The sequence below is a fragment of the Sus scrofa genome, chromosome 16, assembly GCF_054392235.1.
Source record: "Sus scrofa isolate SSC_HxYL_T2T_F1_AM1 chromosome 16, Sscrofa_HxYL_maternal_Yorkshire_Landrace_v2.0, whole genome shotgun sequence".
NCBI classification, from domain to species: Eukaryota; Metazoa; Chordata; class Mammalia; order Artiodactyla; family Suidae; genus Sus; species Sus scrofa.
In genome coordinates, this window is record NC_139398.1 from 15,416,459 (window position 1) to 15,442,986 (window position 26,528).

Here is a 26,528-nt window from a genome sequence, read left to right on the forward strand (position 1 = left end):
CTTCACCTTTCAAAAGGTATCAGGGAGCAAAGGTTCTCATCTGTCCTGGCTTCTGCAGTTCACCCCCAGGGGAACAAGGGCCTCTCCCTGGGGAGTCTCTCAGCAGGGGACCTGCTTGCCCTCTCCCCCACATGCAGTCTCCACGCTCACGAGAATCATGGTTTAGAGAAATCTATAGCAATCTGAAATGTGATGAGCAACAGTGTTCCATGGCATCCACACAAAGGTGAAAACACAAACAATACACATCCCAGCAGCAGGGAGAGAACTTGTCTCCACTGAAAACCAGCTTTGCAATCAGGTGAAATTAGGTCAAGAAGACTGTCATAAACAGTTCAAGGGTTTTTCCTAAAGATCAACAAAGTCAATCAGCAAAATAGTTTAATTTTAGGGGAGGAATAGACATTTCTCCAAAGAAGATATACAGATGGCCAACAAACACATGAAAAAATGCTCAACATCGCTGATTATAAGAGAAATGCAAATCAAAACTACCATGAGATACCACCTCACACCAGTCAGAATGGCCATCATTCATAAAGCCACAAATAACAAGTGCTGGAGGGGCTGTGGAGAAAAGGGAACCCTCCTGCACTGCTGGTGGGAATGTAAACTGGTACAGCCACTATGGAGAACAGTTTGGAGATACCTTAGAAATCTATACATAGAACTTCCATATGACCCCGCAATCCCACTCTTGGGCATCTATCCGGACAAAGCTCTACCTAAAAGAGACACATGCACCCGCATGTTCATTGCAGCACTCTTCACAATAGCCAGGACATGAAAACAACCCAAATGTCCATCGACAGAGGATTGGATTCGGAAGAGGTGGTATATATACACAATGGAATACTACTCAGCCATAAAAAAGAATGACATAATGCCATTTGCAGCAACATGGATGGAACTAGAGACTCTCATACTGAGTGAAATGAGCCAGAAAGACAAAGACAAATACCATATGATATCACTTATAACTGGAATCTAATATCCAGCACAAATGAACATCTCCACAGGAAAGAAAATCATGGACTTGGAGAAGAGACTTGTGGCTGCCGATGGGAGGGGGAGGGAGTGGGAGGGATCGGGAGCTTGGGCTTATCAGACACAACTTAGAATAGATTTACAAGGAGATCCTGCTGAATAGCATTGAGAACTATGTCTAGATACTCATGTTGCAACAGAAGAAAGGGTGGGGGAAAAACTGTAATTGTAATGTATACATGTAAGGATAACCTGACCCCCTTGCTGTACAGTGGGAAAATAAAAAAATAATAATAATAATAATTTTAGGGAGGGAAAGAAAAACAAGAATAATAATATAAAAATGATAAGTCTGGAATTCATGCCCCTTGCATGCTTGGAAGCTGGCACTAAGCATTCATCATCTATGGAAAAGCAGAAAGAAGGCAGACATCATATCTGAGCTATTTTTTGCTTTTTTTTTCTTTTTCTTTATAGAGCCGCACTCCCAGCATATGGAAGTTCCCTAGGCTGCGGGTCGAATGTCGAATGGGAGCTGCAGCTGCTGGCCCTCACCACAGCCACAGCCATGCCAGATCCAAACCTTGTCTGTGATCTACACCACAGCTCATGGCAACACTGCATCCTTAACCCACTGAGCGAGGCCAGAGATCGAACCCTTATCCTCATGGATACTAGCTGGGTTGGTTACTGCTGAGCCATGACAGGAACTCCTGAGCTATATTTTTTCAATAAGTCAGTAATATACACAGAATTATTTCAATTTTTTTCATTGAAAAGCATTTTTGTCTATTAGACAAAAAAAAAAGGATATATGGCTTGTCTTTTCTAAACCCATAGAGTTTATGGTCTATTTGGTTGTTATTTGCGTCTGTATTCTGAATAAGGTCAATTATTATATTACAATAACCTAATTATAATATGGTATCAGTCCAGTAATAGTTCCAGACTAAGGTTAAATAGAGATTTATAGTTTGTATATTATTTTTAAAATCTTTTTCATTGATTATTTTAGGTCATGAGTTATAACACTAAATGTTCGAATCAGTGCAGAAAATGTGTAATTATTTACATAATACACTGAAACACTATTAAAGTCATTCTGTTAATATTATACTTCAGTGGAGTGAAAAGAACCAGTATCCTAAATATAGAGAAACCTCCGTAAAACTTAACATACTCCCAAAAGGTAGTTCATACCAAGAAAGAATCTAATTCATTAATTACACATGAGATTTTTATCATCAATTTTAATTTTTCAGACTTGGTAGTAAAGCATATAAAAGTGAAGAATAGGAAAAATTTTCAGACATGTGAAAAGTTTAATTCATTCAATTTATTGCACAAGCATCAATTAAGGTGTATTAGTACCAGGCTCTGTTTAAGGGAAGGCTATTTAAATATGGAGGGACCATCATCCCTGTCCTTCTGGAACTGACAAATAGACAAATGTCATTTCACTGCAATGATATGACAAGGGCTCCAGCAGCCAGGGGCACAAAACATCAAGGGAGCCCCTGCCTCTTCCACAAAGTGTCAGGGAGGCTTCTCAGAGGAGGTGACACTTGCATTCGGTCTTAAAGAATGAGTCAGGGTTTGCAGGCAAACGAGTTCAAGGCCTTGGCTGGAAGATGTTGCCTTGGGAAGGATGCATCAGAATCAGAATCATGGAGCTGGAGAAAGTGGACAGTGGCTGGTAGCAGTGCTTGGGAAATGCAGAGACAGCCTCCCGTGTTCTGCAGTGGAAAAGCAGGCTACACCAGAATCATCCGGGCTGCTGGGGACGCATGAAAGATACAGAGCTTAGGTTCTGAGGGAGCAGGGGTCAGTGTCAAGGACAGAGTTCTGAGAAACCTCCATCTTCTTCTGACGTTAATTAGCAGTGGAAGAGGTTCCAAATGCCTCTTTATGCATCTGCATAACAAAAAGCTACTGAGCTGAGTCCTAGGCTGGGGAAGCTCTCATTCTTCAACATGACTCCAATGGCACATCCTTGCATCTCAGGGGCTGTGACCACCTTTCTGGGTTGTGGAAGGCGGTGGAGGGCTGGGGGTGGTCATTTCAAAAAGCCTGGAAAACTTGCAGCCTAAAATCTGCCTTAACTATCTCTTGTCACCAACAAAAGCTTACAGGTCTGGAAGAACACAGTCACCACAGCATCCTGAATCATTTTTTTCCACCAGGCAAGCATCATCCCCAAAGATGCAGCCTGCATTTCTATAAGTAGTTAGAGTTTAGGTGGCAACAGGCAGAAAATCCTAAAGATGCAATCCCCTCTTTTTTTTTATTTTGAAATATCAACATGTAGCCTTATGCACGATCCAAAAATCAGTAGAGAAACATTTGTTTCTCACAAATTCATCACAATATAACTTTGAACTTTTTAAAGGTATTTTTGCACACAGGTGCGAGACATGATTAAGACGCACATGCAAGCTCATAGACAGCAGCTCCTTACCGTTAAAACTCGGGTGACGCTCTGCTTCCAGAGCTGTCGCCTACCGATCCTAAACATCACAGCAATCTGTTCAGCTTATGGACTCTTCCAGAATGATCTTCTAACTCCTGGGAGACCTACTCACCCTCCGACAGGCTTTCAAATGAAAAGTCCTATGGAGGATCTGAAGTTCACGTTTGCATGTCTAATTTGCATGTATTAGTCACCACATGAGAGGAATAAAAATTAAAAGTGCACCTAGACTCCTCAAGTTTTCCTTCTAGAGTCTCTCCCCTTTGGCCTCTCCTCTGCTCAAAACCCTGTGTTGTTAGGGTAATACTGTTTACAAGCTATACACTTCAACTGTGCCTCTTAATCATGCTTATCAACCAAAGCAACAGAACCACTCGGTTGCAACACAACCTCTGATGTCCATGTCATTCTACACTCTGCCCAACAGTAAGCCTGCCATCAACAGAGATATTTGAACCATTTCTTTGAACAGTGAGTAACTTTAAACCATATCAAAATAGAAAGCAGAGGAGCCACAGCTCCTAATCAGTTGCACAAGAAATTCAGTCTGTCTCTGTCCAAACACCTCTGTGGGTATGATTAACTGCCAGCATTGGGACTAATTGTGACTGATTGTCAGATAGGCTCATTGTAACCCGACGGAGCCATTTTCTCCCCATAAAGAACAAGAAGCCAATTGCATATGCAAATAGCAAATGATGTCCATAAATTACACTCACATGGTTGTACATACAAATAAACCAAGGTAATTTATTCATTGTGACTAAATACCTTGACCATCCTTTACTGTAGAGACATGATGGGAAATCACAGCTAACGTGATCTGAATGATCGAGAATGTGTGATTTCTCTTGTTCAGATAAATAAAAGGCAGGACATTTAAGGTTGGGCATGTTGAATCCAGGATTTAGTCTTTGGAGTTCAAGTTTCGGGAACACAAATCCAATCAGGTCATTCAAGGATAAATCTAGAAATAAGGAACCCATCCCACCAAAATCCTGCCAATCAACCTCACAAAGACTGACCTGAAAGCCAGGATGCTAATCTAGTATTGACACCTGCTGCTAGTTTGGATGCTAATTTGGTGTCTGAACTTGGGCAATTCACCTGCTCAACAGCCGACATTAGGGCATGGCTGCCATATATAGCGTTAACAGAGAGACAGTATTTAGACCTGAATATTGATTGGGAAGCAAAGCTCTAGAACCCAAGAAGTTAGAGTTTGTTTACAGGATACTTTTTTTTTTTTTTTTTGTCTTATTGTCTTTTTGTTGTTGTTGTTGTTGCTATTTCTTGGGCCGCTCCCGCGGCATATGGAGGTTCCCAGGCTAGGGGTTGAATCGGAGCTGTAGCCACCGGCCTACGCCAGAGCCACAGCAACGTGGGATCCGAGCCACATCTGCAACCTACACCACAGCTCACGGCAACGCTGGATCGTTAACCCACTGAGCAAGGGCAGGGACCGAACCCGCAACCTCATGGTTCCTAGTCGGATTCGTTAACCACTGCGCCACGACGGGAACTCCCAGGATACTTTTTAAATCAAACGCTGAGTATTGATAAACAGCTGTTTTCTATTTTAATGATGAATGAAGATGGTATCTAGACTAGTAGTCATTCTCCTCTGCAGTGTTGAAAGATCACCAGCAAATTACAGTATTTGCTCATCCTCCTCTCCCTTGCTCAGCATCTAAGCATCAGTCCCACGAATCCTCTGTCAACACATTACCTCAGGACAGAGGTCACAGTTCATTATATCACTGCTCATCTTTCACCAGTTACACTGAAATCGGAGATTCCCTATTGGAATTTTCAGCACCTTCCTTATTTCATGAGCAGCCAGTTTTACAACACTGTCTCTTGGGAAGAGTTACTTTCTGGGATGATTTCCACAGATGGCTGATGGCATTCATTCTGCGTTTGGCAGGCGTCACCCTGGCTCTCTCAAGGCTTCAGTAAACGGCAATGCTTTCCAACCTCTGTGGCAGAATTTCAGCCTCCTCTGGGCAAGACAGAGGTAGTCTGTGTCTAAAGGGATCCCCTGGAGAGAAGGAGGCTCACTGAGAGCTGTCATCAAGCTGCACAAACAAAGCAAAGCACAAGTCTGAGTCTGCATGGAACCACCTGCCCCTACTGGCCACTCTGCAATAAAAATGGTTTCTGATCCTTAAAGAAGAGTTATCAAACACTGCTCAGAGGGAAACTCAGGACTGCTTTCCTATGAGCAGTTTCCACCAGGCAATGGCTTTAGTGAGCCAGTCTGCTCCTACAGGAACTTTTAAGCTGCAGTGTTCTCCAGCCCTAGCTGTGTGGATGGTGCACTGTTCCAGGCTGAGAATATGGCCATCCACAAAGCCTAAGTCAGGCAAAATGAGAAAACAAGAGTACACAATGGGCTTCATGTAGGCAGGAGAATTCATCCAGAAACCCAAGCACCTTCAGGTGAAGTTTAAAATTCCACTTTTGTTTTGTAGATAGGATCATTTGTACCATATTTTAGATCCACATATAAGTGATATCATATAGTATTTATCTTTCTCTTTCTGACTTCACTTAGTATGAGAATCTTTAGTTCCATCTATGTTGCTGCAAATGGCATTATTTTTGTCCTTTTTATGGCTGAGTAGTACTCCATTGTATATATGTACAACATCTTCTTAATCCATTCATCTGTTGATGAACATTTACGCTATTTCCATGTCTTGGCTATTGTTAATGGTATTAAATTTAGAATGGATAAGAAATGAGGTCCTACTATATATATATATATATATATATAACATATATATAGCGAATGGGTCACTATGCCATACAGCAGAAATTGATACAACACGGTAAATCAAACTATATGCTAATAAAAATTTAAAAAGAAAGTAAGCAGGGAGACACATGAGAAACACAAAAAGAGAAAATAATGAAAAAAAAATTCCAGTTTCAGAGTTCTCTTGCGGTGCAGCAGGTTAAGGGTCCAGCATTGTCACTGCTGTGGCACAAGTTTGATCCCTGGCCTGGGAACTTCCACATGCCCCAGGTGTGGCCAAAAAGATAAATAAAATAAAATTAAATTAAATTAAATTCCACTTTCATTCATTCACTCATACATTCATTCATTCAACAAATACGAGTACCGTTTATGGGGCCAGGCCCTGTATTACATACCAAGCATAGAACAGCTAATTAAAACACACTTAGTCAAACATTTAAAAATACTCATTGTAAGATGCACAATTATTTTATGAAACACTCAAAGGGAAAAATTAAATGCTGCCAATTCCACTTAAGTACAGTCTCAGTTTTAAGATGCATTCTGAATTCATAGGTGTTAAAATGGGCAAAGTGTACATCTCTGAATCAATGAAAAGCCATTGTTCCTGCCTTCACTAGGGAAAGATATGAAATAACATATACATGCATACATAATTATAAATAAAATATAATTACAAATTGTGGAAAGTGCCACCAAAAAACAAAATTTGGTGCAAGCTTCACTTGGATTTGTGTTCTGAATGCTTGCCATTCTATGCTTATATTCCAAAGTATGAAATTTTCTGAATTCACCTTAAATTATGGAGAGTCACCTACTTTGGGCCTTGCAGTCCTGTATGTACAAGCTATGCCACGTGGCATAATAGAAAAGTGCAAGCACTGGGGTCAGACAGACCTGGATTTAAATCCTGGTTCTGTCCTCTTCTAGCTATGTGACATCAGAGTTTTGTTTCTCATACCATACATTTGAAATAAACCCACCTTCCTGGATATAAGATTAACATTCAGAAATCAGTCTCGTTTCTGTATACTAACAATGAAATATTAGAAAAGGAATACAAAAATACAGTACCTTTTAAAATTGCACCCCCCAAAATCAAATACCTGGGAACAAAACTGACCAAGGAGGTGAAAGACTTATATGCTGAGAACTATAAAACATTAATCAAGGAAATTAAAGAGGATTCAAAGAAATGGAAAGATATTCCATGCTCCTGGGTTGGAAAAATTAATATTGTAAAAATGGCCATACTACCCAAAGCAATCTACAGAGTCAATACAATCCCTTTCAAATTACCCATGACATATTTCACAGAACTAGAACAAACAATCCAAAAATTTATATGAAACCACAAAAGACCCAGAATTGCTAAAGCAATCCTGAGAAACAAAAACCAAGCAGGGGGCAAAACTCACTCAGACTTCAAGCAATATTACAAAGCCACAGTCATCAAGACAGTGTGGTACTGGTACCAAAAAAAGACATACTGATCAATGAAACAGAATAGAGAACCCAGAAATAAACCCAGACACCTAACAGTCAATTAATCTTTGACAGAGGAGGCAAGAATATAAAATGGGAAAAAGACAGTCTTTTCAGCACGTGGTACTGGGAAAACTGGACAGCTGCATGTAAATCAATGAAACTGGAACACACCCTCACACCATGCACAAAAATAAACTCAAAATCGCTTAAAGGCTTAAATGTAAGACAAGACATCATCAAACTTCTAGAAGAAGAGAACATAGGCAAGACATTCTCTGATATCAACTTACAAATGTTTTCTCAGATCAGTCTCCCAAGGCAACAGAAATAAAAGCAAAAATAAACAAATGGGTCCTAAGCAAACTGACAAGCTTTTGCACAGCAAAGGAAACCAAAAAGAAAACAAAAAGACAACTTACAGAATGGGAGAAAATAGTTTCAAATGATGCAACCGACAAGGGCTTAATTTCTAAAATATACAAGCAACTTATACAACTCAATAGCAAAAAGGCCAACACCACAATGGAAAAATGGGCAAAAGACCTGAATAGACAATTCTCCAAGGAAGATATACAGATGGCCAACAAGCACATAAAAAGATGCTCAACATCACAGATTATTAGAGAAATGCAAATCAAAACCACCATGAGGTACCACCTCACACCAGTCAGAATGGCCATCATTAATAAGTCCACAAATAACAAGTGCTAGAAAGGGTGTGGAGAAAAAGGCACCCTCCTGCACTGTTGGTGGGAATGTAAGCTGGTACAACCACTATGGAAAACATATGCTGGTACCTTAGAAAACCATATATAGAGCTACCAAATGACCCAGCAATCCCACTCTTGGGCATATATCTGGACAAAACTTTCCTCGAAAAAGGCACCTGCACCTATATGTTCATTGCAGCACTATTCACAATAGCCAAGACATGGAAACAACTTTAATGTCCATCAACAGATGAATGGATTAAGAAGATGTGGTATATATACACAATAGAATACTACTCATCCATAAAAAAGAACATAAAGGATTAGAAAACTATTTCTTTTCTGACAAAAAATGCTTAGCAGGGTATTTCTGTTTAAAATTATGTGAAAATCTCTGTAAGGTCATAAGCAGTATCATTTAATGATGCCCCATCACTGGAGATTTTCCAAAAGAGATCAGTGACCAGAGATCATTGATGGTGCTGGCCAAGTTCAGGTCACGGGTGGAGTTAGGCTCTCCATTCTCTGAGGTTTCCTAGAATTCTGGGTGATCATGTGATTCTATGACAGTGAAAATTATTTGATAGCATTGATGGAGAGAAATCATCAGGAATATTGATGCATTTATTTGTGTTAAGACTGTGAATACCTATAAGTAAATCTGTTTCTTAATGACCATATTGTATTCAACATTCTCAGAAAAAGGTTGTTAAAGAAAAAAATAAATTACAAAACTTCAAAAAATAATAATAATAATGCCATTTGCAGCAACATGGATGGAACTTGAGACTCTCATACTAAGTGAAGTAAGTCAGAAAGAGAAAGGCAAATCCTATAGGATATCACTTATATCTGGAATTTAATATATGACACAAATGAAACTTTCCACAGAAAAGAAAATCATGGACTTGGAGAACAGACTTGTGGTTGCCAAGGGGGAGGGGGAGGGAACAGGACAGACTGGGAATTTGGGTTTAATAGATGCAAACTATTGCCTTTAGAATGGATAAGCAATGAGATCCTGCTGTATAGCACTGGGAACTATATCTAGTCACTTATGATGGAGCATGAGAATGTAAGAAAAAGAATGTATACATGCACATATGACTGGGTCACCTTGCCATGCAGTAGAAAATTGACAGAACACTGTAAACCAGCTATAATGGAAAAAAATTAAAATCATCTAAAAAAATGAAATAAACCCACCTGCCTAAAAGATCTGCAATGATTTAAATACATGGAAAACTTCTGGATCCTCACAGGCACCCAGGAATTAACCTAACCCACCAATTCCGATCTGGAGCTGTCTGGAAGTTTTGCTCTTGATTTCTCTATATGTCCCAAGGAAAAAAAAAAGAGTGGATCCAGGTTTTATCATCTACCCATTTTCATAGATTTCTACTTCTAAATGTCTTACTGAGGCCCAGCAGAATTAAACACATTTATCAGTTTAATGGCCTTGTAAACAATGATACAAGAGGCAGCATATAAAGATAGTAAATGAGGAGTTCCCATCGTGGCTCAATGGTTAGAAAATCCAACTAGGAACCCTGAGGTTGTGGGTTTGATCCCTGGCCTCGCTCAATGGTTTAAGGATCTGGGGTTGCCATGAGCTGTGGTGTAGGTCGCAGACACCACTCGGATCCCATGTTGCTGTGGCTGTGGGGTCGGCCTGCAGCTGTAGCTCTAGTTAGACCCCTAGCCTGGGAACCTCCATATGCCACGGGTACAGCCCTAAAAAGACAAAAAGACCAAAAAAAATGGTAAATGAGTTCCATGGAATGAGAAAGCACCATATTTCACCCATTCTGAGTTGCACCTTTTTTTCACTTTTTACCATATTGAGACTGTGTGCTTCTGGTATGCACTCTTATGACTACTGGTGGACAGCAATCATGACCTAGTGGTCATTGCCAGAGTCTGTGCAGCCTCGGTTGTCACTCCCAGTGGCATGATGGGGCCACTGCAGCACCTCAATATCACAGTCAACATCAAAGATCCATTTGAGGGAGGAATGTGTACCCTGGTTATTTTCCAAAAATCTTCCACTGACATCTTCTGGGAAGAACAAGAAAACACCAGCATTGCAACTTACAGAATGCATGACAGTGGATGGAAACCAAATCCCAGAAGAGTCGGATGCTGAATGTGACAAAGTTGTGGAAATTTCTTAACCAATTCATGGCACCTCTATGTGTATGGGTGTGTGAGGGTGACATGCCGTTTTTTCAATCTATGTCTAATTAAATCGGAAAGAGTTTTTTTCAACTAAAAGAAATAAAATTCTCAGAAGGCAGTGCATCCTAGTTTAATCGACGGCTGTTTTTCCATCTTTGTGGTGAAGGAAAAAAATGATCTGTCTTTTATCTGAGGGTGGCTTAGGTCAGATGACACACAGTTTTATGATATGTAATGATCAAAGAAAACTTCTTGGAGAAGGTAGGATTGGTCAAACTCTGAAGAAGAGGAAGGTTCAGATAGGAAAACTTAAGGCATATGGGGGAAATATCATGAGCAAAGCCCTGAGGTTGGAATTCAAAAGAGAGCCTGTCTCGTGCTGCAGCACGTGCAGAAACATGAGTGATAAATCTCTAAAAGATATGAGGAGGCTGAATTTCGGGTGACCACCCAGTAATTGTGGGTTGCTGGCCTTTGCCAGCATTAGGGAGTCATGAAAGAATTAGTTGATGAGTCTTGACTAGGAAGATTATGCTGGAGGACTAGAGTAAAGAAAGATTGAAGTGAGAATCTTGGGCACGAGGAAATAAAGGATTTGATAGAGGGAGGGAGGCAGTGGTCACTCAAGCCACTCAAAAACAGACATGCTAAATAAAAAGGGAAAGGTCCCCTTATCCCATCCACCATTTTTGCCACCCCTAAACTACTTTGATATATGTTTTCCTGGTTGAAGAAGAACTGGGAAGGAACAGATAGATGGAAAGGACAGTTGGTGATGGAAGAAAGTAGACATAGTTGTCAAAGATGATTCCATTTTGTCACGCTTGGGACAGTGAAAAATCATAATAACTCAAACAGAAATGGGAGGAATCTAGAGAAAGAGCACATGCTAGAGAAGAGATGACTAAGGAAATGCAACTAAATCTCTGATTCTTTGCTTTTCCTATGGTCTTTGCATCTTGAAAACTTGAAGGTTAGTATACACAAGACCAAAAACATGATACGCTTTTCTTTATTTATAAATTCATAATAGGAAGGAAAAACAACGAAAAGAAAAAAAAAAGAAGGGAGTTCCCTGGTGGCCCAGTTGAGACCTACACTGTGGCAATCCCAGATCCTCTAACCCACTGTGCCAGCAAACAAGCAAACAATAACAACAACAACAACAACAAAAAAAACTCCAAGAAGAAAAACATAGCTAGGTAAGCACCTTGTCATCAGTTTTAGTGATAACTTACCAGATTCTCCAACCAAAAAAAGCAAAGACAGCAAAACGAAAAAAGTAACAAGTGCGACCACATCAAAGAAAATAAAAGACCAATTATGTGGGTTCATTAATCATTTAAGCTCCCTTTCCTCAAAAACGTTTTTTTAAGGATTAAATTTAAATTAAGTAATGCAGTTTGTTGGCTGGTGGGGGGGCTGTTTTTCTGTATTGTTGTTGTGTTTTTTTTCTTTTTTGGCCGCCCCATGACATATGGAGTTCCTGGGCCAGAGATCAGATCTGAGCCACAGTTGAGACCTACACTGTGGCAACCCCAGATCCTTTAACCCACTGTGCCGGGCCAGGGATCAGACCAGTGTTCTGGCACTGCAGAGACACCACCAATCCCAATACACCACAGTGGGAACTCCTGGTTTGTTGGTTTTGCCAACATTTCCATGAGCTGAAATTGTGCAGCAAAGCTAAAAAAAAAAGATGCATAGGTTTTCTGGGAGCCTCATCTATCAAAATTCGAGAGGGGAAGCAGGAAACACAGATGGTACAAAACTTAATGCATTTAGAGTAAAGCATACACTAAACACAACCTCCAAGTTCTGAGGTATATATTGGAGGAAGAGAGATGGTCGATGCTGAACACACATCCCAGATGTTACTTTGCATAGTACCTTTCAAGCAGAAAGTGCAAGATTAGGAATTTGGGCCACTGGGCATGGAGTATATACATATCTAGAAAATCTCAGGAACAATTTCCTGACTTCCTATCTTCTCCCTGGTGACACTTCCACGTAGTCATAGAAAAGTGTTGTCCTTGCTTTGGGAAGCCACTTTTTTTTTCAATTTTTTTTATGATTTTTATTTTTTTCTATTAGAGTTGGTTTACAGAGTTGTCAATTTTCTACTGTACAGCAAAGTGACCCAGTCTCAAAAACACACACACACATATTCTTTTTCTCACATTATCCTCCATCACAAGTGAGTAGATACAGTTCCCAGAGCTATACAGCAGGATCTCATTGCTTATTCATTGCAAAGGCCATAGTTTGCATCTATTAACCCCAGACTCCCAATCTATCCCACTCCCTCCCCCTCCCCCTCCCCCCTTGGCAACCACAAGTCTCTTCTCTAAGTCCATGAGTTTCTTTTCTGGGAAGCCACGTTTTGATCCACGTTCTGGGAAGCCACGTTTTTTGATTCACGTTTTCTCCCACATAATGGTTAGTCGTGTGACACTGATAAACCACCAGCTACACTGGCCCCATTCTGCCCGTGAACAACATGAGGTAGGTGGCCAGATGACCTTGCAGGCATGGTGCTAAGCAACATGCATGAAGTAAGTGAGTGATCTCTGCCATGTGAATCTCAAGCACAACCCATGCAATCAAAACATTATCTTGGACTTCCCCGGTGGCCCAGTGATTAAGGATTCAGCATTGTCAATGCCATGGCTCAGGTTCGATCCCTGGCCTGGGAACTTCCGCATGCCTCAGGTATAGCCAAAAAAACAAAAAGCAAAACATTATCTCAATATGAATTCTCCACATACAGTCTTACAACATGGCTTACAAAACACGGTAAATATCAGGGTATCACCGGAATCATCTGAAATGAGGCTGATCACTTTAACTTTGCAATGCTGTGACATCTTTGATAATACTGTTTTTGCCATAGAAATTTTTTCCCATTCTACATACTCAGTGTTGAGCAAATGATGTTTCCTAGACCATGGCACTTGTTCTTTGTGTATAAAGCTATAGTGTTATCAATGGAATATCAGCCATAAAGAAGAATGATATAATGCCATTTGCAGCTACATGGATGGATCTAGAGATTATCGAACTGAGTGAAGTAATTCAAAGACCAAACATCATATGACATCACTTATATGCAGAATTTTAAAAAATGATACAAATGAACTTATTTACAAAACAGAAACAGGCCCACAGACATAGAAAACAAACGTATGGTTACCAAAGGGGAAAGAAGAGAGGGATAAATTAGGAGTTTGGGATTAAAACATATACACTATTATACCCAAAATAGATAACCAACAAGGACCTACTGTATAGTTGCACGGGGAACTATACTCAGGATCTTATAATAACCCATAATGGAAAAAAATCTAAAAAAGAATAGATATATATGTATATATACAGCTGAATCACTTTGCCATACACCTGAAACCAACACCACATTGTAAATCAACTATATCTCAATAAAAATGTCTAAAAATTAAAAGTTTTTTTAAAAAGCTGCAGGGCTTTATAAGATTCTCCTCCCAAACCTAAACACCAGCTGAGGGGCTTCAAATAAAGATGAGGAAATCAATTTTCAGGTGCAAATCACAGAGTTCACGGTAGTAAGTCTTTCCAGTATCCTGCTTTGGGGTTGGCTGTGTGACCTACTTAAAATTTTTCATACAAATCCTTTCCAGATCATACTGCCTCACTCAGTTATCCCAGTCACTCCTTGTTTAAGACCAAAATTTTAGCATGATATCACACACAACTGAGAAAAATTACACTTCTTTAATTAGAATCTTGTCTCTAGTTACAAGCTAAAGGGTAAGCAACAGCTTGGGGATGATCCTATGCCTTAATTCTGTGTTCTTTCAGAAATCCAAAGTCCAAACAAATATATGACCAGTATTAATTAGAGAGATATGAATAGAACCATTCTTAATGTGATAATTTTTGCTCTGTAAAAGCAACAGACACAAATGTCTTTACCTTTGTGTTACTTTTTAGTTGTCTTATTAACCACACATGGGCTGTCCTTTTTTCTCTTTTTTTAAATGATTTTTAATTTTTTCCATTATAGTTTGTTTACAGTGTTCTGTCAATTTTCTAGTATACAGCAAAGTGACCCAGTCACACATACATATATACATTCTTTTTCTCACATTATCCTCCATCACGCTCCATCATGCTCCTTCATAAGTGACTACAGAACATAGTTCCCAGTGCTATCCAGCAGGATCTCATTGCTTAGCCATTGCAAAGGCAACAATTTGCATCTATTAGCCACAGATTCCCAGTCCATCCCACTCCTTCTCCCCCTACCCTTGGCAACCCCACGTCTGTTCTCCATGCCCATGAGTTTCTTTTCTGTGGAAAGGTTCATTTATGCCATATATTAGATTTCAGATAGAAGTGATATCATATGGTATTTGTCTTTCTCTTTCTGACTTTACTTCACTTAGTATGAGAGTCTCTAGTTCCATCCATGTTGCTGAAAATAGCATTATTTTGTTCTTTTTTACAGCTGAGTAGTTTTCCATTGCATATATATATATACCACATCTTCTTAACCCATTCATCTGTCAATGGATATCTGGGTTATTTCCATGTCTTGGCTATTGCACATATGGGCTTTCTAAGGCACCAAGCCATGAACATAAAGCAAGAGAAACTCCAACTCATATTCCCTCTTTTTTTGGTTCTGATTTAGTTTATCAGGTATTTATTTAGGAGAAAAATGTATTTCACTACATAAGTCACTGCCCATCCCAAGAATTGGTCACCGATACTGAAGACCTCAAGGACCAGTGAATAATTCTGAGAAGCCCTTAAGCCCCCAACCACCTGCTCCCACTGACTCCCACTCACAGACACACCCCATCCTGCAGGAACCCCGGACTGCAGCTGCAGAAACGAGGCCCAGGAGCCCAAGGTTCCCTGGAGGACCATTCTGAAGGCTCCAAGGTCCAAGGACCTTGTTTTGTTAAACAGGGAAAGAAGAAAATAGAGAGTCAGATTCACCAGCAAACATCAAATTCTTACTCAATCCTGCATCTAGTTCCTCTTTGCTTTTCTCTTGTGCTAAAGTATCGTGAAATAATACTCTGGAAACCTTGTGCCTTTCCTTTAGAAAATAATGTAAGTCAAATGTCATTCCAGTGTAAAGTCAAATCCTAATAATAGGGATGATTGACTGGTTGATCCACTTAAGAGACATCTTCTAAAAGGAGTAAAGGAGAGTGCCCATTGCGGCTCAGCAGTAACAAATCTGACTATATTCATGAGGACTCGGGTTTGATCCCTGGCCTCGCTCAGTGGGTTAAGGATCTGCCATTGCCGTGAGCTGTGGTATAGGTCACAGATGCGGCTCAGATCCCACAATCCAAGTGGGTTAAGGATCTGGCATTGCTGTGGCTGTGGTGTAGGCCACCAGCTGTAGCTTTGATTCGACCCCTAGCCTGGGAACTTCAGATGCCATGGGTATAGCCCTAAAAATATAAACAAACAAACAAATAAATAAATAAATAAATGCAATAAGCAATAAAGAATTACACATCCCAGGGCTCCTACCACCACCCCATTAAAAGCACATTAATTAGCCACCATTGAGGAGAACTTCCCAATGTATGAGGGCTTGACCTTGCTGACCCTCACTTAATATATTTATCATAAATACAAGTCCATAAAAGTAACCAAGACATATTTATGAACACCAGTGGTTGGCACTCACACCCATGCCAAGGGATCTGACATGAAATGAGATGCACTGATTCACAAGGCGGAAAAACGTTCGATTACAACAACATGATCAGATAGAGACAATCCATTTATCTGAAACTAAGTGGTAATTTCTGCAAAGACTATTTTGTCTCTCTTTGAAAAGCTTAAGGGTAGACTTGAGGAGAGACATCAAAGGAAGATGTGTCCAGTCAGAGCTAAGAATGATCACTTCAGAAAGAGAGCAGCTGGAGTTCTTGCCATGGCGCAACAGGATTGGCGGCATCTTGGGAATGCTGGGATGCGGGTTCGCCCAGCACAGCGGATTACGCATCCAGTGTTGGCAAATCTTTGGCTTGGGTTGCAAACGGTGGCTCAGATCTGATCCCTGGCCCGGGAAACTCCATATGCTGCAGGGCGGCCAAAAAAGAAAATAAAAGAGGGAGCAGCTGACAGGAGGTCAGAGTTCAAGGGGAAGCTCAGATACTTTGTTTCTGGTGACCTTTGACCTCCACCAATACCACTGCAAACTCTTAGAGGTCAGGAGTAGATCTGTCTGCATCACAGCTGTGTTTCTGGGCCTTTGCCTGCCCATTAAGTGAATGAAGAATGGACCTCTTTATAACCTCATCCAGGAGCTAACTAGGTCTTCAAATCCCAAACAACCTACAGTCACAAGTGAGTTATTTGGCTACCAACAGAGCAAACTCTATTTTGCCAAAGAAGACAAAAATAACCCAGTTTATCTACGCGTTCATGTCTTCTATACTTCACCTTTCTGAAAGACCGCAACATAATTTGTAATAAATGTCCTTACTGGCTATAGATTTCACAAGGCAAATCTCAAACACTCCTGGTTCCTTCAAAAGCAAAAGAATGAAAATATCATTTCAGAGGGCAAACCTAAACTCCATTACTGCATACATAAAGAATAAATTTATTTTGGCTGCTAACAAAACTAAATCACATAAACACTATGCAGACCAAATGTTCTTTCAAAGCTTCTTTAGGATGAGTTTCAATACTTACTTCATACCAAAACCAGCATCACAACTTTCCTGACAGAACAGGGATGAAAGGACACCTAATTAATATTTATATTATTAATATGTGTTTATCTATATATTAAAGTTATACTTATAGATATGCACACACATATACATTTCCTATCACAAATACATTTAACAAGGCTTTATAATGCAACATCTAGTTCCTACTACTTAATTGCCAGCTCCCCAATTTTACATCTATTATTAATTCTTCCACTGAAAACAGCTCACATTGGGGCTTGTATTCAAAGTAGCCCCCAGGTAGATTCAAATATCCAAGTGACATAGTACAATTAATTACATACAGAAACTTTCACTGATAAGTTCGATTATTATGAGGACATAAAGGTACCAGGTATGAAAACATGAAGGCCAGGATAAGGCAAGGTTTTTGGAAATGTAGCCCATAACTGATGATTTAATATTTGCCTTGAAATTAATCTGAACAATTTCTTTTTGGGGGGTGGGTTCTATTATAGTTGATTTACACTGTTCTGTCAACTTCTGCTGTACAGCAAACTGACCCAGTCATGCATACATATAAATATATATGTGTATGTGTGTGTGTGTATCTTCTTTTTCTCACATGATCATGTTCCATCACAAATGACTAGATATAGTTCCCTGGGCTCTACAGCAGGATCTCATTGCTTACCCACTCCAAATGCAACATTTTGCATCTACTAATCCCAAACTCCCAGTCCATCCTACTCCCTCCCTCTTCCCCTTGGCAACCATAAGTCTGTTCTCCAAGTCCATGAATTTGTTTCTTTTCTGTAAAAAGGCTGAACAACTACTTTCTTTGGATTGTTTTAACTTTCAAACACTACATCATCAAAAAATATGGTAAGGTTCTTGTTTAAAAGGAACCAAAGATGCAAAGAAAAGGCCTAAGGATAAAACCTGGTTGTATAATTCTTTCCTAGTTTGTAAGGAAATAAAGTCCATATTTTACGTGTGGTTTAAGAAAAAGTATTATAGGAGTTTCCGTCATGGTGCGGCGGAAACAAATACAACTAGGAACCATGAGGTTGTGGGTTCTAGGGTTAATCCACAGGGTTAAGGATCTGGCGTTGCTGTGAGCTGTGGTGTAGGTTGCAGACGAGGCTCAGATCTGATGTTGCTGTGGTTCTGGCGTAGGCCAGCAGCAACAGCTCCGATTAGACCCCTAGCCTGGGAACCTCCATATGCCTCGGGTACAGCCCTAAAAAGAGACAAAAAGACAAAAAAAAAGAAAAAGGAAAAGTGTTATATATTTTAAGAATATGTTTTAGTATAGTTCTTTAACCTCATCAAAGTCAACCACCATTATATTTATTGAGTTTCTCTGAAACACCCACCACAATGTTATTCAAGTATAAGATACGAAGAGTTTATAATCTAGCAAGGGAGATAAAACCAAAATCAGTCAATAGCAAAGCACTAAACTGTAAGACCCTAACAAGGCATATTGGGATCCAGGCTCCTATATCAAGTCAATGTATGTAAAATATACCCCTGATATGAAATAAGGTTTAAATATTTTGCCACACCCACAGCATGTGGAAGTTCCCATGCCAAGGATCAAATCTTCACCACAGCAGTGACCCGAACCACTGCAGTGACAATGCCAGATCCTTAACCCATTGAGCCGCAGGGGAACTCCACAGTAAGGTTTAAAAGATAAGAAAAGAACTTTTCATAAAAGTCAGTTTTGAAGTTAATCTAAATCAATTAATTAAAGTAGGAGCACTAGTACACCTAAAACTAAAGGGAAACATCAAAAAGCTAGAAATTTCATCATAATCTGTACTATTTTACTATCATTAATATGTTGAGAAAATCATAAAATAGTGCAGTCTTTTATGAGACACTTAAATGCCAATAATAAAATACTATGATCAAATAAAGAATTTATAAGAGAAAGTAAAAAAAAAAAAAAAAAAAAAAAAGCTAGAAAAAAGTCTGTACCGTTTTCCTTTCACAATGGAAGACAAAGGAAAATGCATTCATGTGGTGAGTGTTCTGAAATGAGCCAGAGCAGGCCAGGACAAAGTACTTTCTCTCTGCTTTTCCACTTTCTTCCTCCTCCTTTCCCAAAGCAAAGGGTTAACATTTGAATCTGCTCCAACAGAATGTTCTAGAAGGAGGAGAGTGTCTCCCTGTTCCCCATGAAACCACCACAGTGTTTGTATCACGGCCACTTGCTGAGCGAGGCCCTGCCCACCTCCTACTCCTGAGTCTTCCCCATGCTCTCCTCACCTCCCCATCTGCTTCAGTCCCCCTCCTTTCTTAACCCAAAGCCGAAAGGAAAATCGCCTCGCAACCAAATCTCACGTGCCCTCTCTCACATCATCACCAACGTTCTTGCCACTCTAAGCATCATTTCATCAACTTGAAGACTGGGGCAGACCACGGAGCACAGCCTTGGCCAGTGGGTTTCTCAGCCAAACACCAGTGGAAGGAAGACAACATGCTGCGCCCAACTGCTTATTCCATTATAATAACAAAGCACCGAAAAACAAAAATTGAAGGTGTTAATTCGCCAAGTGATGAAGAGCAATGGGAGAAAATCTATTGCTTTTCTAATCCAGAAAATACACAAAGCCAAAAACAGCAGTCTCCTAAGAGAAAATGCGAGGCAATTATGACTAAAAGAACTACAGTTGAAGGCAATTTTCCTCTAAACTGTTATCCTCATCGGGGAATTACATTTCTCCTTTTTTTTTTTTAAGAAAATTAATGAAATGGAAAACAGTTTTAAGTTATAAAAGTTTGTCCTGTAGAAAGTTTTCTAAGTGGTAAGCAGTCTATCAGACTTTATTTTCCTCTAATTAGTTCCATTCAACTCTTGTAGATATTAAATCTCAGAAAAACCAGGTCAAAACGCTTCTTTAAACATTGAAATTTTATTCTGATATATATGGAAAAGCAAGAGTTGAAGGGAGATCCTGGCCAAAAATATGTAACAGTGGATTTCCCATTGTGGCTCAGCAGGTTAAGAACCCAACATAGTGTCCCTGAGGATGTGGGTTTGATCCCTGGCCTCACTCAGGAGATTAAGGATCTGGTGTTGCTGCAAGCTGTGGCACGGATCACAGACTGAGCTCAGGTCTGGTGTTGCTGTGGCTGTGGTATAGGCCGGCAGCTGCAGCTCTGATTTGAACCCTAGCCTGGGAACTTCCATATGCCCCAGGTGCAGCCATAAAAGAAAAAAAAAAAAAAGTGCAACAGTGAAAAAAGAAAAGAGCGGTAAGTCACCTCCTGCCCTTTCCTACAAAACTCCCCCTTGTGCAAGGACATCACCCAACATCCACTCTCCCCAATAGGGGTCCACACCCTTCTCCAAACTACCTCCAGAGTCTGTCTGAAACCTACTTCCCTCCTTCCGTGTAGCTCAAAGCCCCAGTCATGTATCAAGGTTAGGTCCTTATGTCCCTTCCTCCCCAGAGTCCTTCCTGAATCTCAGGGTTGATTCTCATAGTTTTCATCCTAGAATAAGAATTGATTTTTAGAAATAAAATTTGTACTAGGATATCTTTAAAACAAAGGGTTTTTTTAATATTGTGATTAGCACAGCATCTGACACATAATAGGTGATCGTGTTTTTCAGTAACTTATAATATATGTAGTCATAAACCAAACATGAGATTTCTTTTTGTTAAGTGGTCTCTCTATGTTTTTAACCCTCTTGAAGGTGTTGTTTTTCATGCCACTGTTGTTCTCATTCCTGTTTCTCTTTTTTAATTCATTGCACTGGTAGTGATGGTGGTATCTGGGTGTGTGGCAGAAGGAAGCACGAATAAACGTGAAAGGCAAATCCCAGCCCCTCTTATAAGTGTTACTTTTCCTCTGTGCCCCTAGTTAGGGGACGTATAGTTGCTTATTCTGCATTTCTAATTTCCTCAATTAGCCTAGACTGGAGCTTGAGGTTTACACCACAATCAACTCTTACATTTTTTTTTCTTGTACTGAAATATACAAGCAGGTGCTCTTTTTTATCATTTTACTGAGTGATTATCAAATGGGATAGAACTGCAAACTGGAATTTTGTGAACTGAATTATTCATTAGACTGAATTTCAATATACTGAGCATCAACTTACCATTGCTCGGAGCCATCAGCGAAGGTTTACAAATATTTTCCTTACAGGGAATTGTTGTTGCAATAGTATTTGTAGTATGGGGGCTGTCAACTGGGTAAAGCTCTACTATTAATAATGGATCTGTAAACGCATGAAAGGAGCACTGTGCCTGCAATCAACAGGCTTAGCCTTATCAGGCTTTTTTCTTTTCTTTTTAAAAAGAAATCCTCAGAATTCCAGTTACAAGATTTACAGCATTTCAGTCTTATGCCCTATAAAATCTTATGTTTGGAGGTTAATCAAATGAGATTAATCCAGAGATACTACATGTTGGGTTCTTTTCTTTTTTCCTTTCAAGCACAGTACATGAGACGATGCAGGCACAGCTATGGAAAGAGGGATTCTGGAAACAGACGGCTACCAGTGGAGGTTAGCTGCCACCTAGCGGCTGGAAGTATAATTCACCCAGACTCACTGCCCCATGAGCTAAGGAAAGGCAGATGAGACCCAGGTCTCATAACTACATCCAAGGCTATCAGTAATTTACCTTTACTCTTTCATATTTACATGAAGACAGGATGATGGGAAAATTATTTAATGCTTTAATGAAACAGAAGCCAAAGTCTCCTCTTTTTTAATTCTGAACTATAAGAAACTTAGCTTTAGGTTCCAACTCATTCCCAGTTTAGAACCTCTGCCTATCTATATCATATAAACCAAACTAAATAGTGAAATGGTTACCAATGATAAAACAGATCTCACTGCATGGAAGATAACACACTGAAGAGGTAAAAAATTTTATATCAATCTCTAAAGAAGAAAAAATGCAAATGTATCTATACAGTAATCACAATATCATATTTTTTAAATTTATTTTTTAGGGCCGTACCTGTGGCATATGGAAGTTCCCAGGCTAGGGGCTGAATCAGAGCTGCAGACCTACATCAGAGCCACAGCAACACCAGATCCGAAACACATCTGCGACCTACACCACACAGCAACACGGCAGCCTTTAACCCACTAAGCGAGGCCAGGGATAAAATCCACATTCTCCTGGATAGCAGTCAGGTTCTTAACCCACTGAGCCACAGTGGGAATTCCAGTGATCAAAATATTGATACAGATACATAGTGAATTTACTTTGAATGATTTGGATCATTTTCTCTTATGTAAAGTATAATACTGTTCTCTTATTTATAATTCTTAACCTCTTTTAAACAATTATAATACTAAGGTATGAAAATACAGTTTTTGATGCTTATTTATTATAAAAATGCTGTATATTTACTGTGAAAATGTAAAAAATAAATATCACCATAATCTGAGCATTATTAAGTCTCCTTTCTATGAGAAATGTTCTGATTCCCATCTCCTTTCCTTAAAAAATATTTATACATTTATATACAATATATTTACACACATACACAGATATGTACATGCATACATACTTTTTTCAGTTTATGAGATTTCATGAAAATATTCCCATATTATCTAATATTCTTCAAAATGTGATTTAATGGTTACATATTATATTGATTAGACAGACCTTAATTTATTTAGCCAATACCTTTTTTTTTTAGCTTTTGGATTGGTTCCAATTCTTTACTGTTATAATCAACAATTCAATAAATATCTCTATGGGCAAATCCTTGTATAAATCTCTGCTTATTTATTTCAATAAATTATTAGTAAAAATTATTTCTCAAAAATTATATCCGTGGAGTTCCCGTTGTGGCACATGAGGAGTTATGAGGTTGTTGGTTCGATTCCTGGCCTCGCTCAGTGTTACCGTGAGCTGTGTGTAGGTTGCAGATGCAGCTCAGATCTGGCGTTGCTGTAGCTCTGGCGTAGGCCAGCAGCTGCAGCTCCAATTGGACCCCTAGCCTGGGAACCTCCACATGCTGTGGGTGAGGCCCTAGAAAGACAAAATACAAAATTTAAAAAAATTATATCCATTGATTCCCATGAGGAGTGTATTTAATTTTGTTTCATCTTTATCTACATGATAGATGTGAAATGGCTGCTCTCTCATTGCTAGTTTAATTTGCAAGTCTTTGACAATAGGGAAGCTAAACATTTCTTAAATATTTTTTGGCCCTTTGTGGGGGATTTTTTTGTGAACTGCCTGGTCACATCCCTTCCTATTTTTCTCCTGGTGATTTTCTTTGTATTGATTTATACTTGGTCTTTTTAAGATTGGATAAATATATGACACACATACAGAAAATGAAATAGCTGCTTCAATATAACTATCATACAAAGTAGAATTGAAAACTAAAGCCTTAAAGATTTGGACAAAGATAAGCATTTTATCTTTATAAAAGGTATAACCCACTATGAGTATATGTACTGAAAACAGTCCTAAAATAAAATAAACAAAACCTGTTAGAAATATGGCAACATTAACAGAAAAGCCATAATAAAAGGAGGTTCTAATAGAAAGTTTTAATAGAAATACATTAAACCTTATACCCCCCAAAACAATATTAGTCTTTTTAAGTGCTGTAGATGGTCAACAAAATTAATCATTTATTAGAACCCAGAAACCACACAAGTCATAATCCCCAACAATAATGTTGTAAATTGGAAATTAGTCTCAAATGTTTTAAAGTTTAGAAAAACTTCTTTTAAATTACTATTGGATTCCTGCAGAACTCCAAACTGCAAGTAGAGGCCCTCAGTAATGCAATAAATCCCACCAAAGACGCAGGAGGCTTGAATAACAAAAAGAGGGGAAGGGTGCCTTCACTCCCAGCATCCCACAGCAGGGCAGAGGGGGTTAGGAGAAGGGCTCCCCTAGTCAGGCTGAGTTGGCCAAACCACCTCCCATTCAGGGACAGGGCTCGGTCTCCCTGAGCTTTGAGGGCAGGTCTTTTGGGGCCAGTCCAGTGCCCACAAGTCCTTGGAGCCCCCCAGGTGCTTGAGAAAGAAATGGGGCCCAAAGGTGCATGCAGGGCAGAGAGAACAGGTGAGAAGTGGAGCTGGTATTACAGCCAAAGTTCTCCTTATTTGTCCTTTAACTGGGTCTAATCTCCCGTTTCTGGAATTCTAGGTGTATTCTATCAAGATTCCTCATTGCAACTATATCCAGTCTTTTGGGATAGAACACAACGGAAGATAATAAGAGAAAAAGAATGTATATATATGTAGGACTGGGTCACTTTGCTGTACAGCAGAAATTGGCACAACACTGTAAACCAACTATGCTTTAAATTAAATGAATAAACAAGCAAAAAAAAAAAAAATTCCTCATTGACCTCTCCAGGAAAGATGCTCCCAGATTTGGGCTCACCCCATGCTACAGTTGAAGATGAAGGTCAGAGTAGAAAATAAGTGTGCAGGTGGGGAAAAATAGTCAAAGATAAAGTGACCTGCCCAAAGCCTGTGGAGGAAATGTCTCCATGTTCATAACAAAGCATTATAAGTTCTCTTGTTAAGATGCATCTCCCCATTATTGCTACTAATCCTTGACTCTCAATGCCTTTGCCATCTGACCTAACAGCCTACCTCCTCCTCCAAGAAGGATGCCCTGATTGACACTATCTCCTGAGACTGAGTACTCCTCTAAAGAGAAATCCATCCTTAAAGCCTTTATTATTTGTATATATTATCTTACTTGTATCTGTTTATGGATTTGCTTTGAATTCAAAGCATGCACCAATGTGCATAGATTCTTTTGTATAACAGATAAGCATCGGAATTCCTGTGTATAAACTGAGTTTTAGAAAATCAAATATTTTCCATTTGTATGTTATCATTTAAGGTTGTCATAGAAAAAAGAAGTGACTCCAAGAAATAATGAAAAATCTTGTTTTGATACCTTAGAAAGCAATAAGTTTGTGCTAAAACACACAATGTGTTTAAACTTTAATATTATAGAATACTTCTGGGTTTTGTTTTGTTTTGTTTTTTTCTTTTTAGGGCTGCACCAGTGGCATATAGAAGTTCCCAGACTAGGGGTCAAATCAGAGCTATAGCTACTGGCCGCAGCCATAGCCATAGCAATTCCAGATCCAAGCCATGTCTGTGACCTACGCCACACTCACAGCAACACCAAATCCTTAACCCACTGAGCAGGGCTAGGGATAGAACCAGCGTCCTCATAGATAATAATCAGGTTTGTTACCACTGAGCAACAACAGGAACTCCTTCCGTGTTTTTAAGATTCTTTTTCCCTCTCAAGGAACAGAAAAATGCTTTTACAAACACGGATGTTAAAGAGAAACTGCAATGGACACTTGTTAAAATGGCAAGACAGACTTTATTCAAGCTACTGCAGTAAGGAAGAAAGCATTCAGTATAGAACTGAGCTTAACTCCAAATACAGCAGGGGCAGCTGGCAATTTATAGCCAATAGTTAGGAGTTAATGGATAAAAAAATGACTGAGGATCTAAGAGCTCAAGCCCCACGAGCAGAGAGCATGCTCCATGGCCAAGTGTTCCACCACTTTGATAACTTTGCAACTTCTCCTTCTCCTTTTGTTCTGACTGTTCCTACTACCCCTTGGATCAACCAGAAATCCTGGTTGGAAACAAACTGGAATCAACTCTGGATAACTGGAAAAATGGCAGGAAAGGAATCTATCAAAATGACAGTTTAAAAGTTACACAGGGGAGTTCCCATCGTGGCGCAGCAGAAACGAATCTGACTGGGAACCATGAGGTTACGGGTTCCATCTCCGGCCTCGTTTAGTGGGTTAAGGATCCGGCGTTGCCGTGAGCTATGGTGTGAGTTGTAGACTCGGCTCGGATCTGGCATTGCTGTGGCTGTGGCCAGCAGCTACAGCTCTGATTAGACCCCTAGCCTGGGAACCTCCACGTGCTGTGGGTGCGGCCCTAAAAAGACAGAAGACAAAAAATGAAATAAAATAAAATAAAAGTTACACAGGATAGGCATTCCCTTCATGGCCCAGTGGTTAACAAACCTGACTAATAACCAGGAGGTTATAAAAGTTACACAGGATAGACAGGAAGAGGAGATCAGGCTCAGAAATTAGATGGAAACCAAGAGATGCTGGAAGTCAAAGATCAGCCAAGGCCACACTATGCAACATAGTCTCCAGATGCCCCCTGGACTCTCAACACTGTCTCAGTGGCCACCACAAATAGACTGAAAACACCACCCTTGACCAAGTATCAC

General features: G+C 39.6%; 1 protein-coding gene across 3 annotated transcripts in view; it reads right to left on the reverse strand.

The window, feature by feature from the left end:
- The window catches only part of DNAH5 (dynein axonemal heavy chain 5), a 319,273-nt gene that overhangs the window by 250,460 nt on the left and 42,285 nt on the right, over positions 1 to 26,528 (reverse strand). The window contains exons 1-2 of one of the 3 annotated variants that reach the window (XM_085001715.1): positions 4,992 to 5,928; positions 3,446 to 4,693 (exon numbers count right to left, since the gene is read on the reverse strand). The exons of the other annotated variants lie outside the window; for them this stretch is intronic. Coding sequence (XP_084857841.1) covers positions 3,446 to 3,502 — 57 coding nt within the window. The 5' untranslated portion in view covers positions 3,503 to 4,693; positions 4,992 to 5,928. Of the gene's footprint in view, positions 1 to 3,445; positions 4,694 to 4,991; positions 5,929 to 26,528 lie in introns of those variants that run through there. 3 annotated transcript variants of the gene reach the window in all.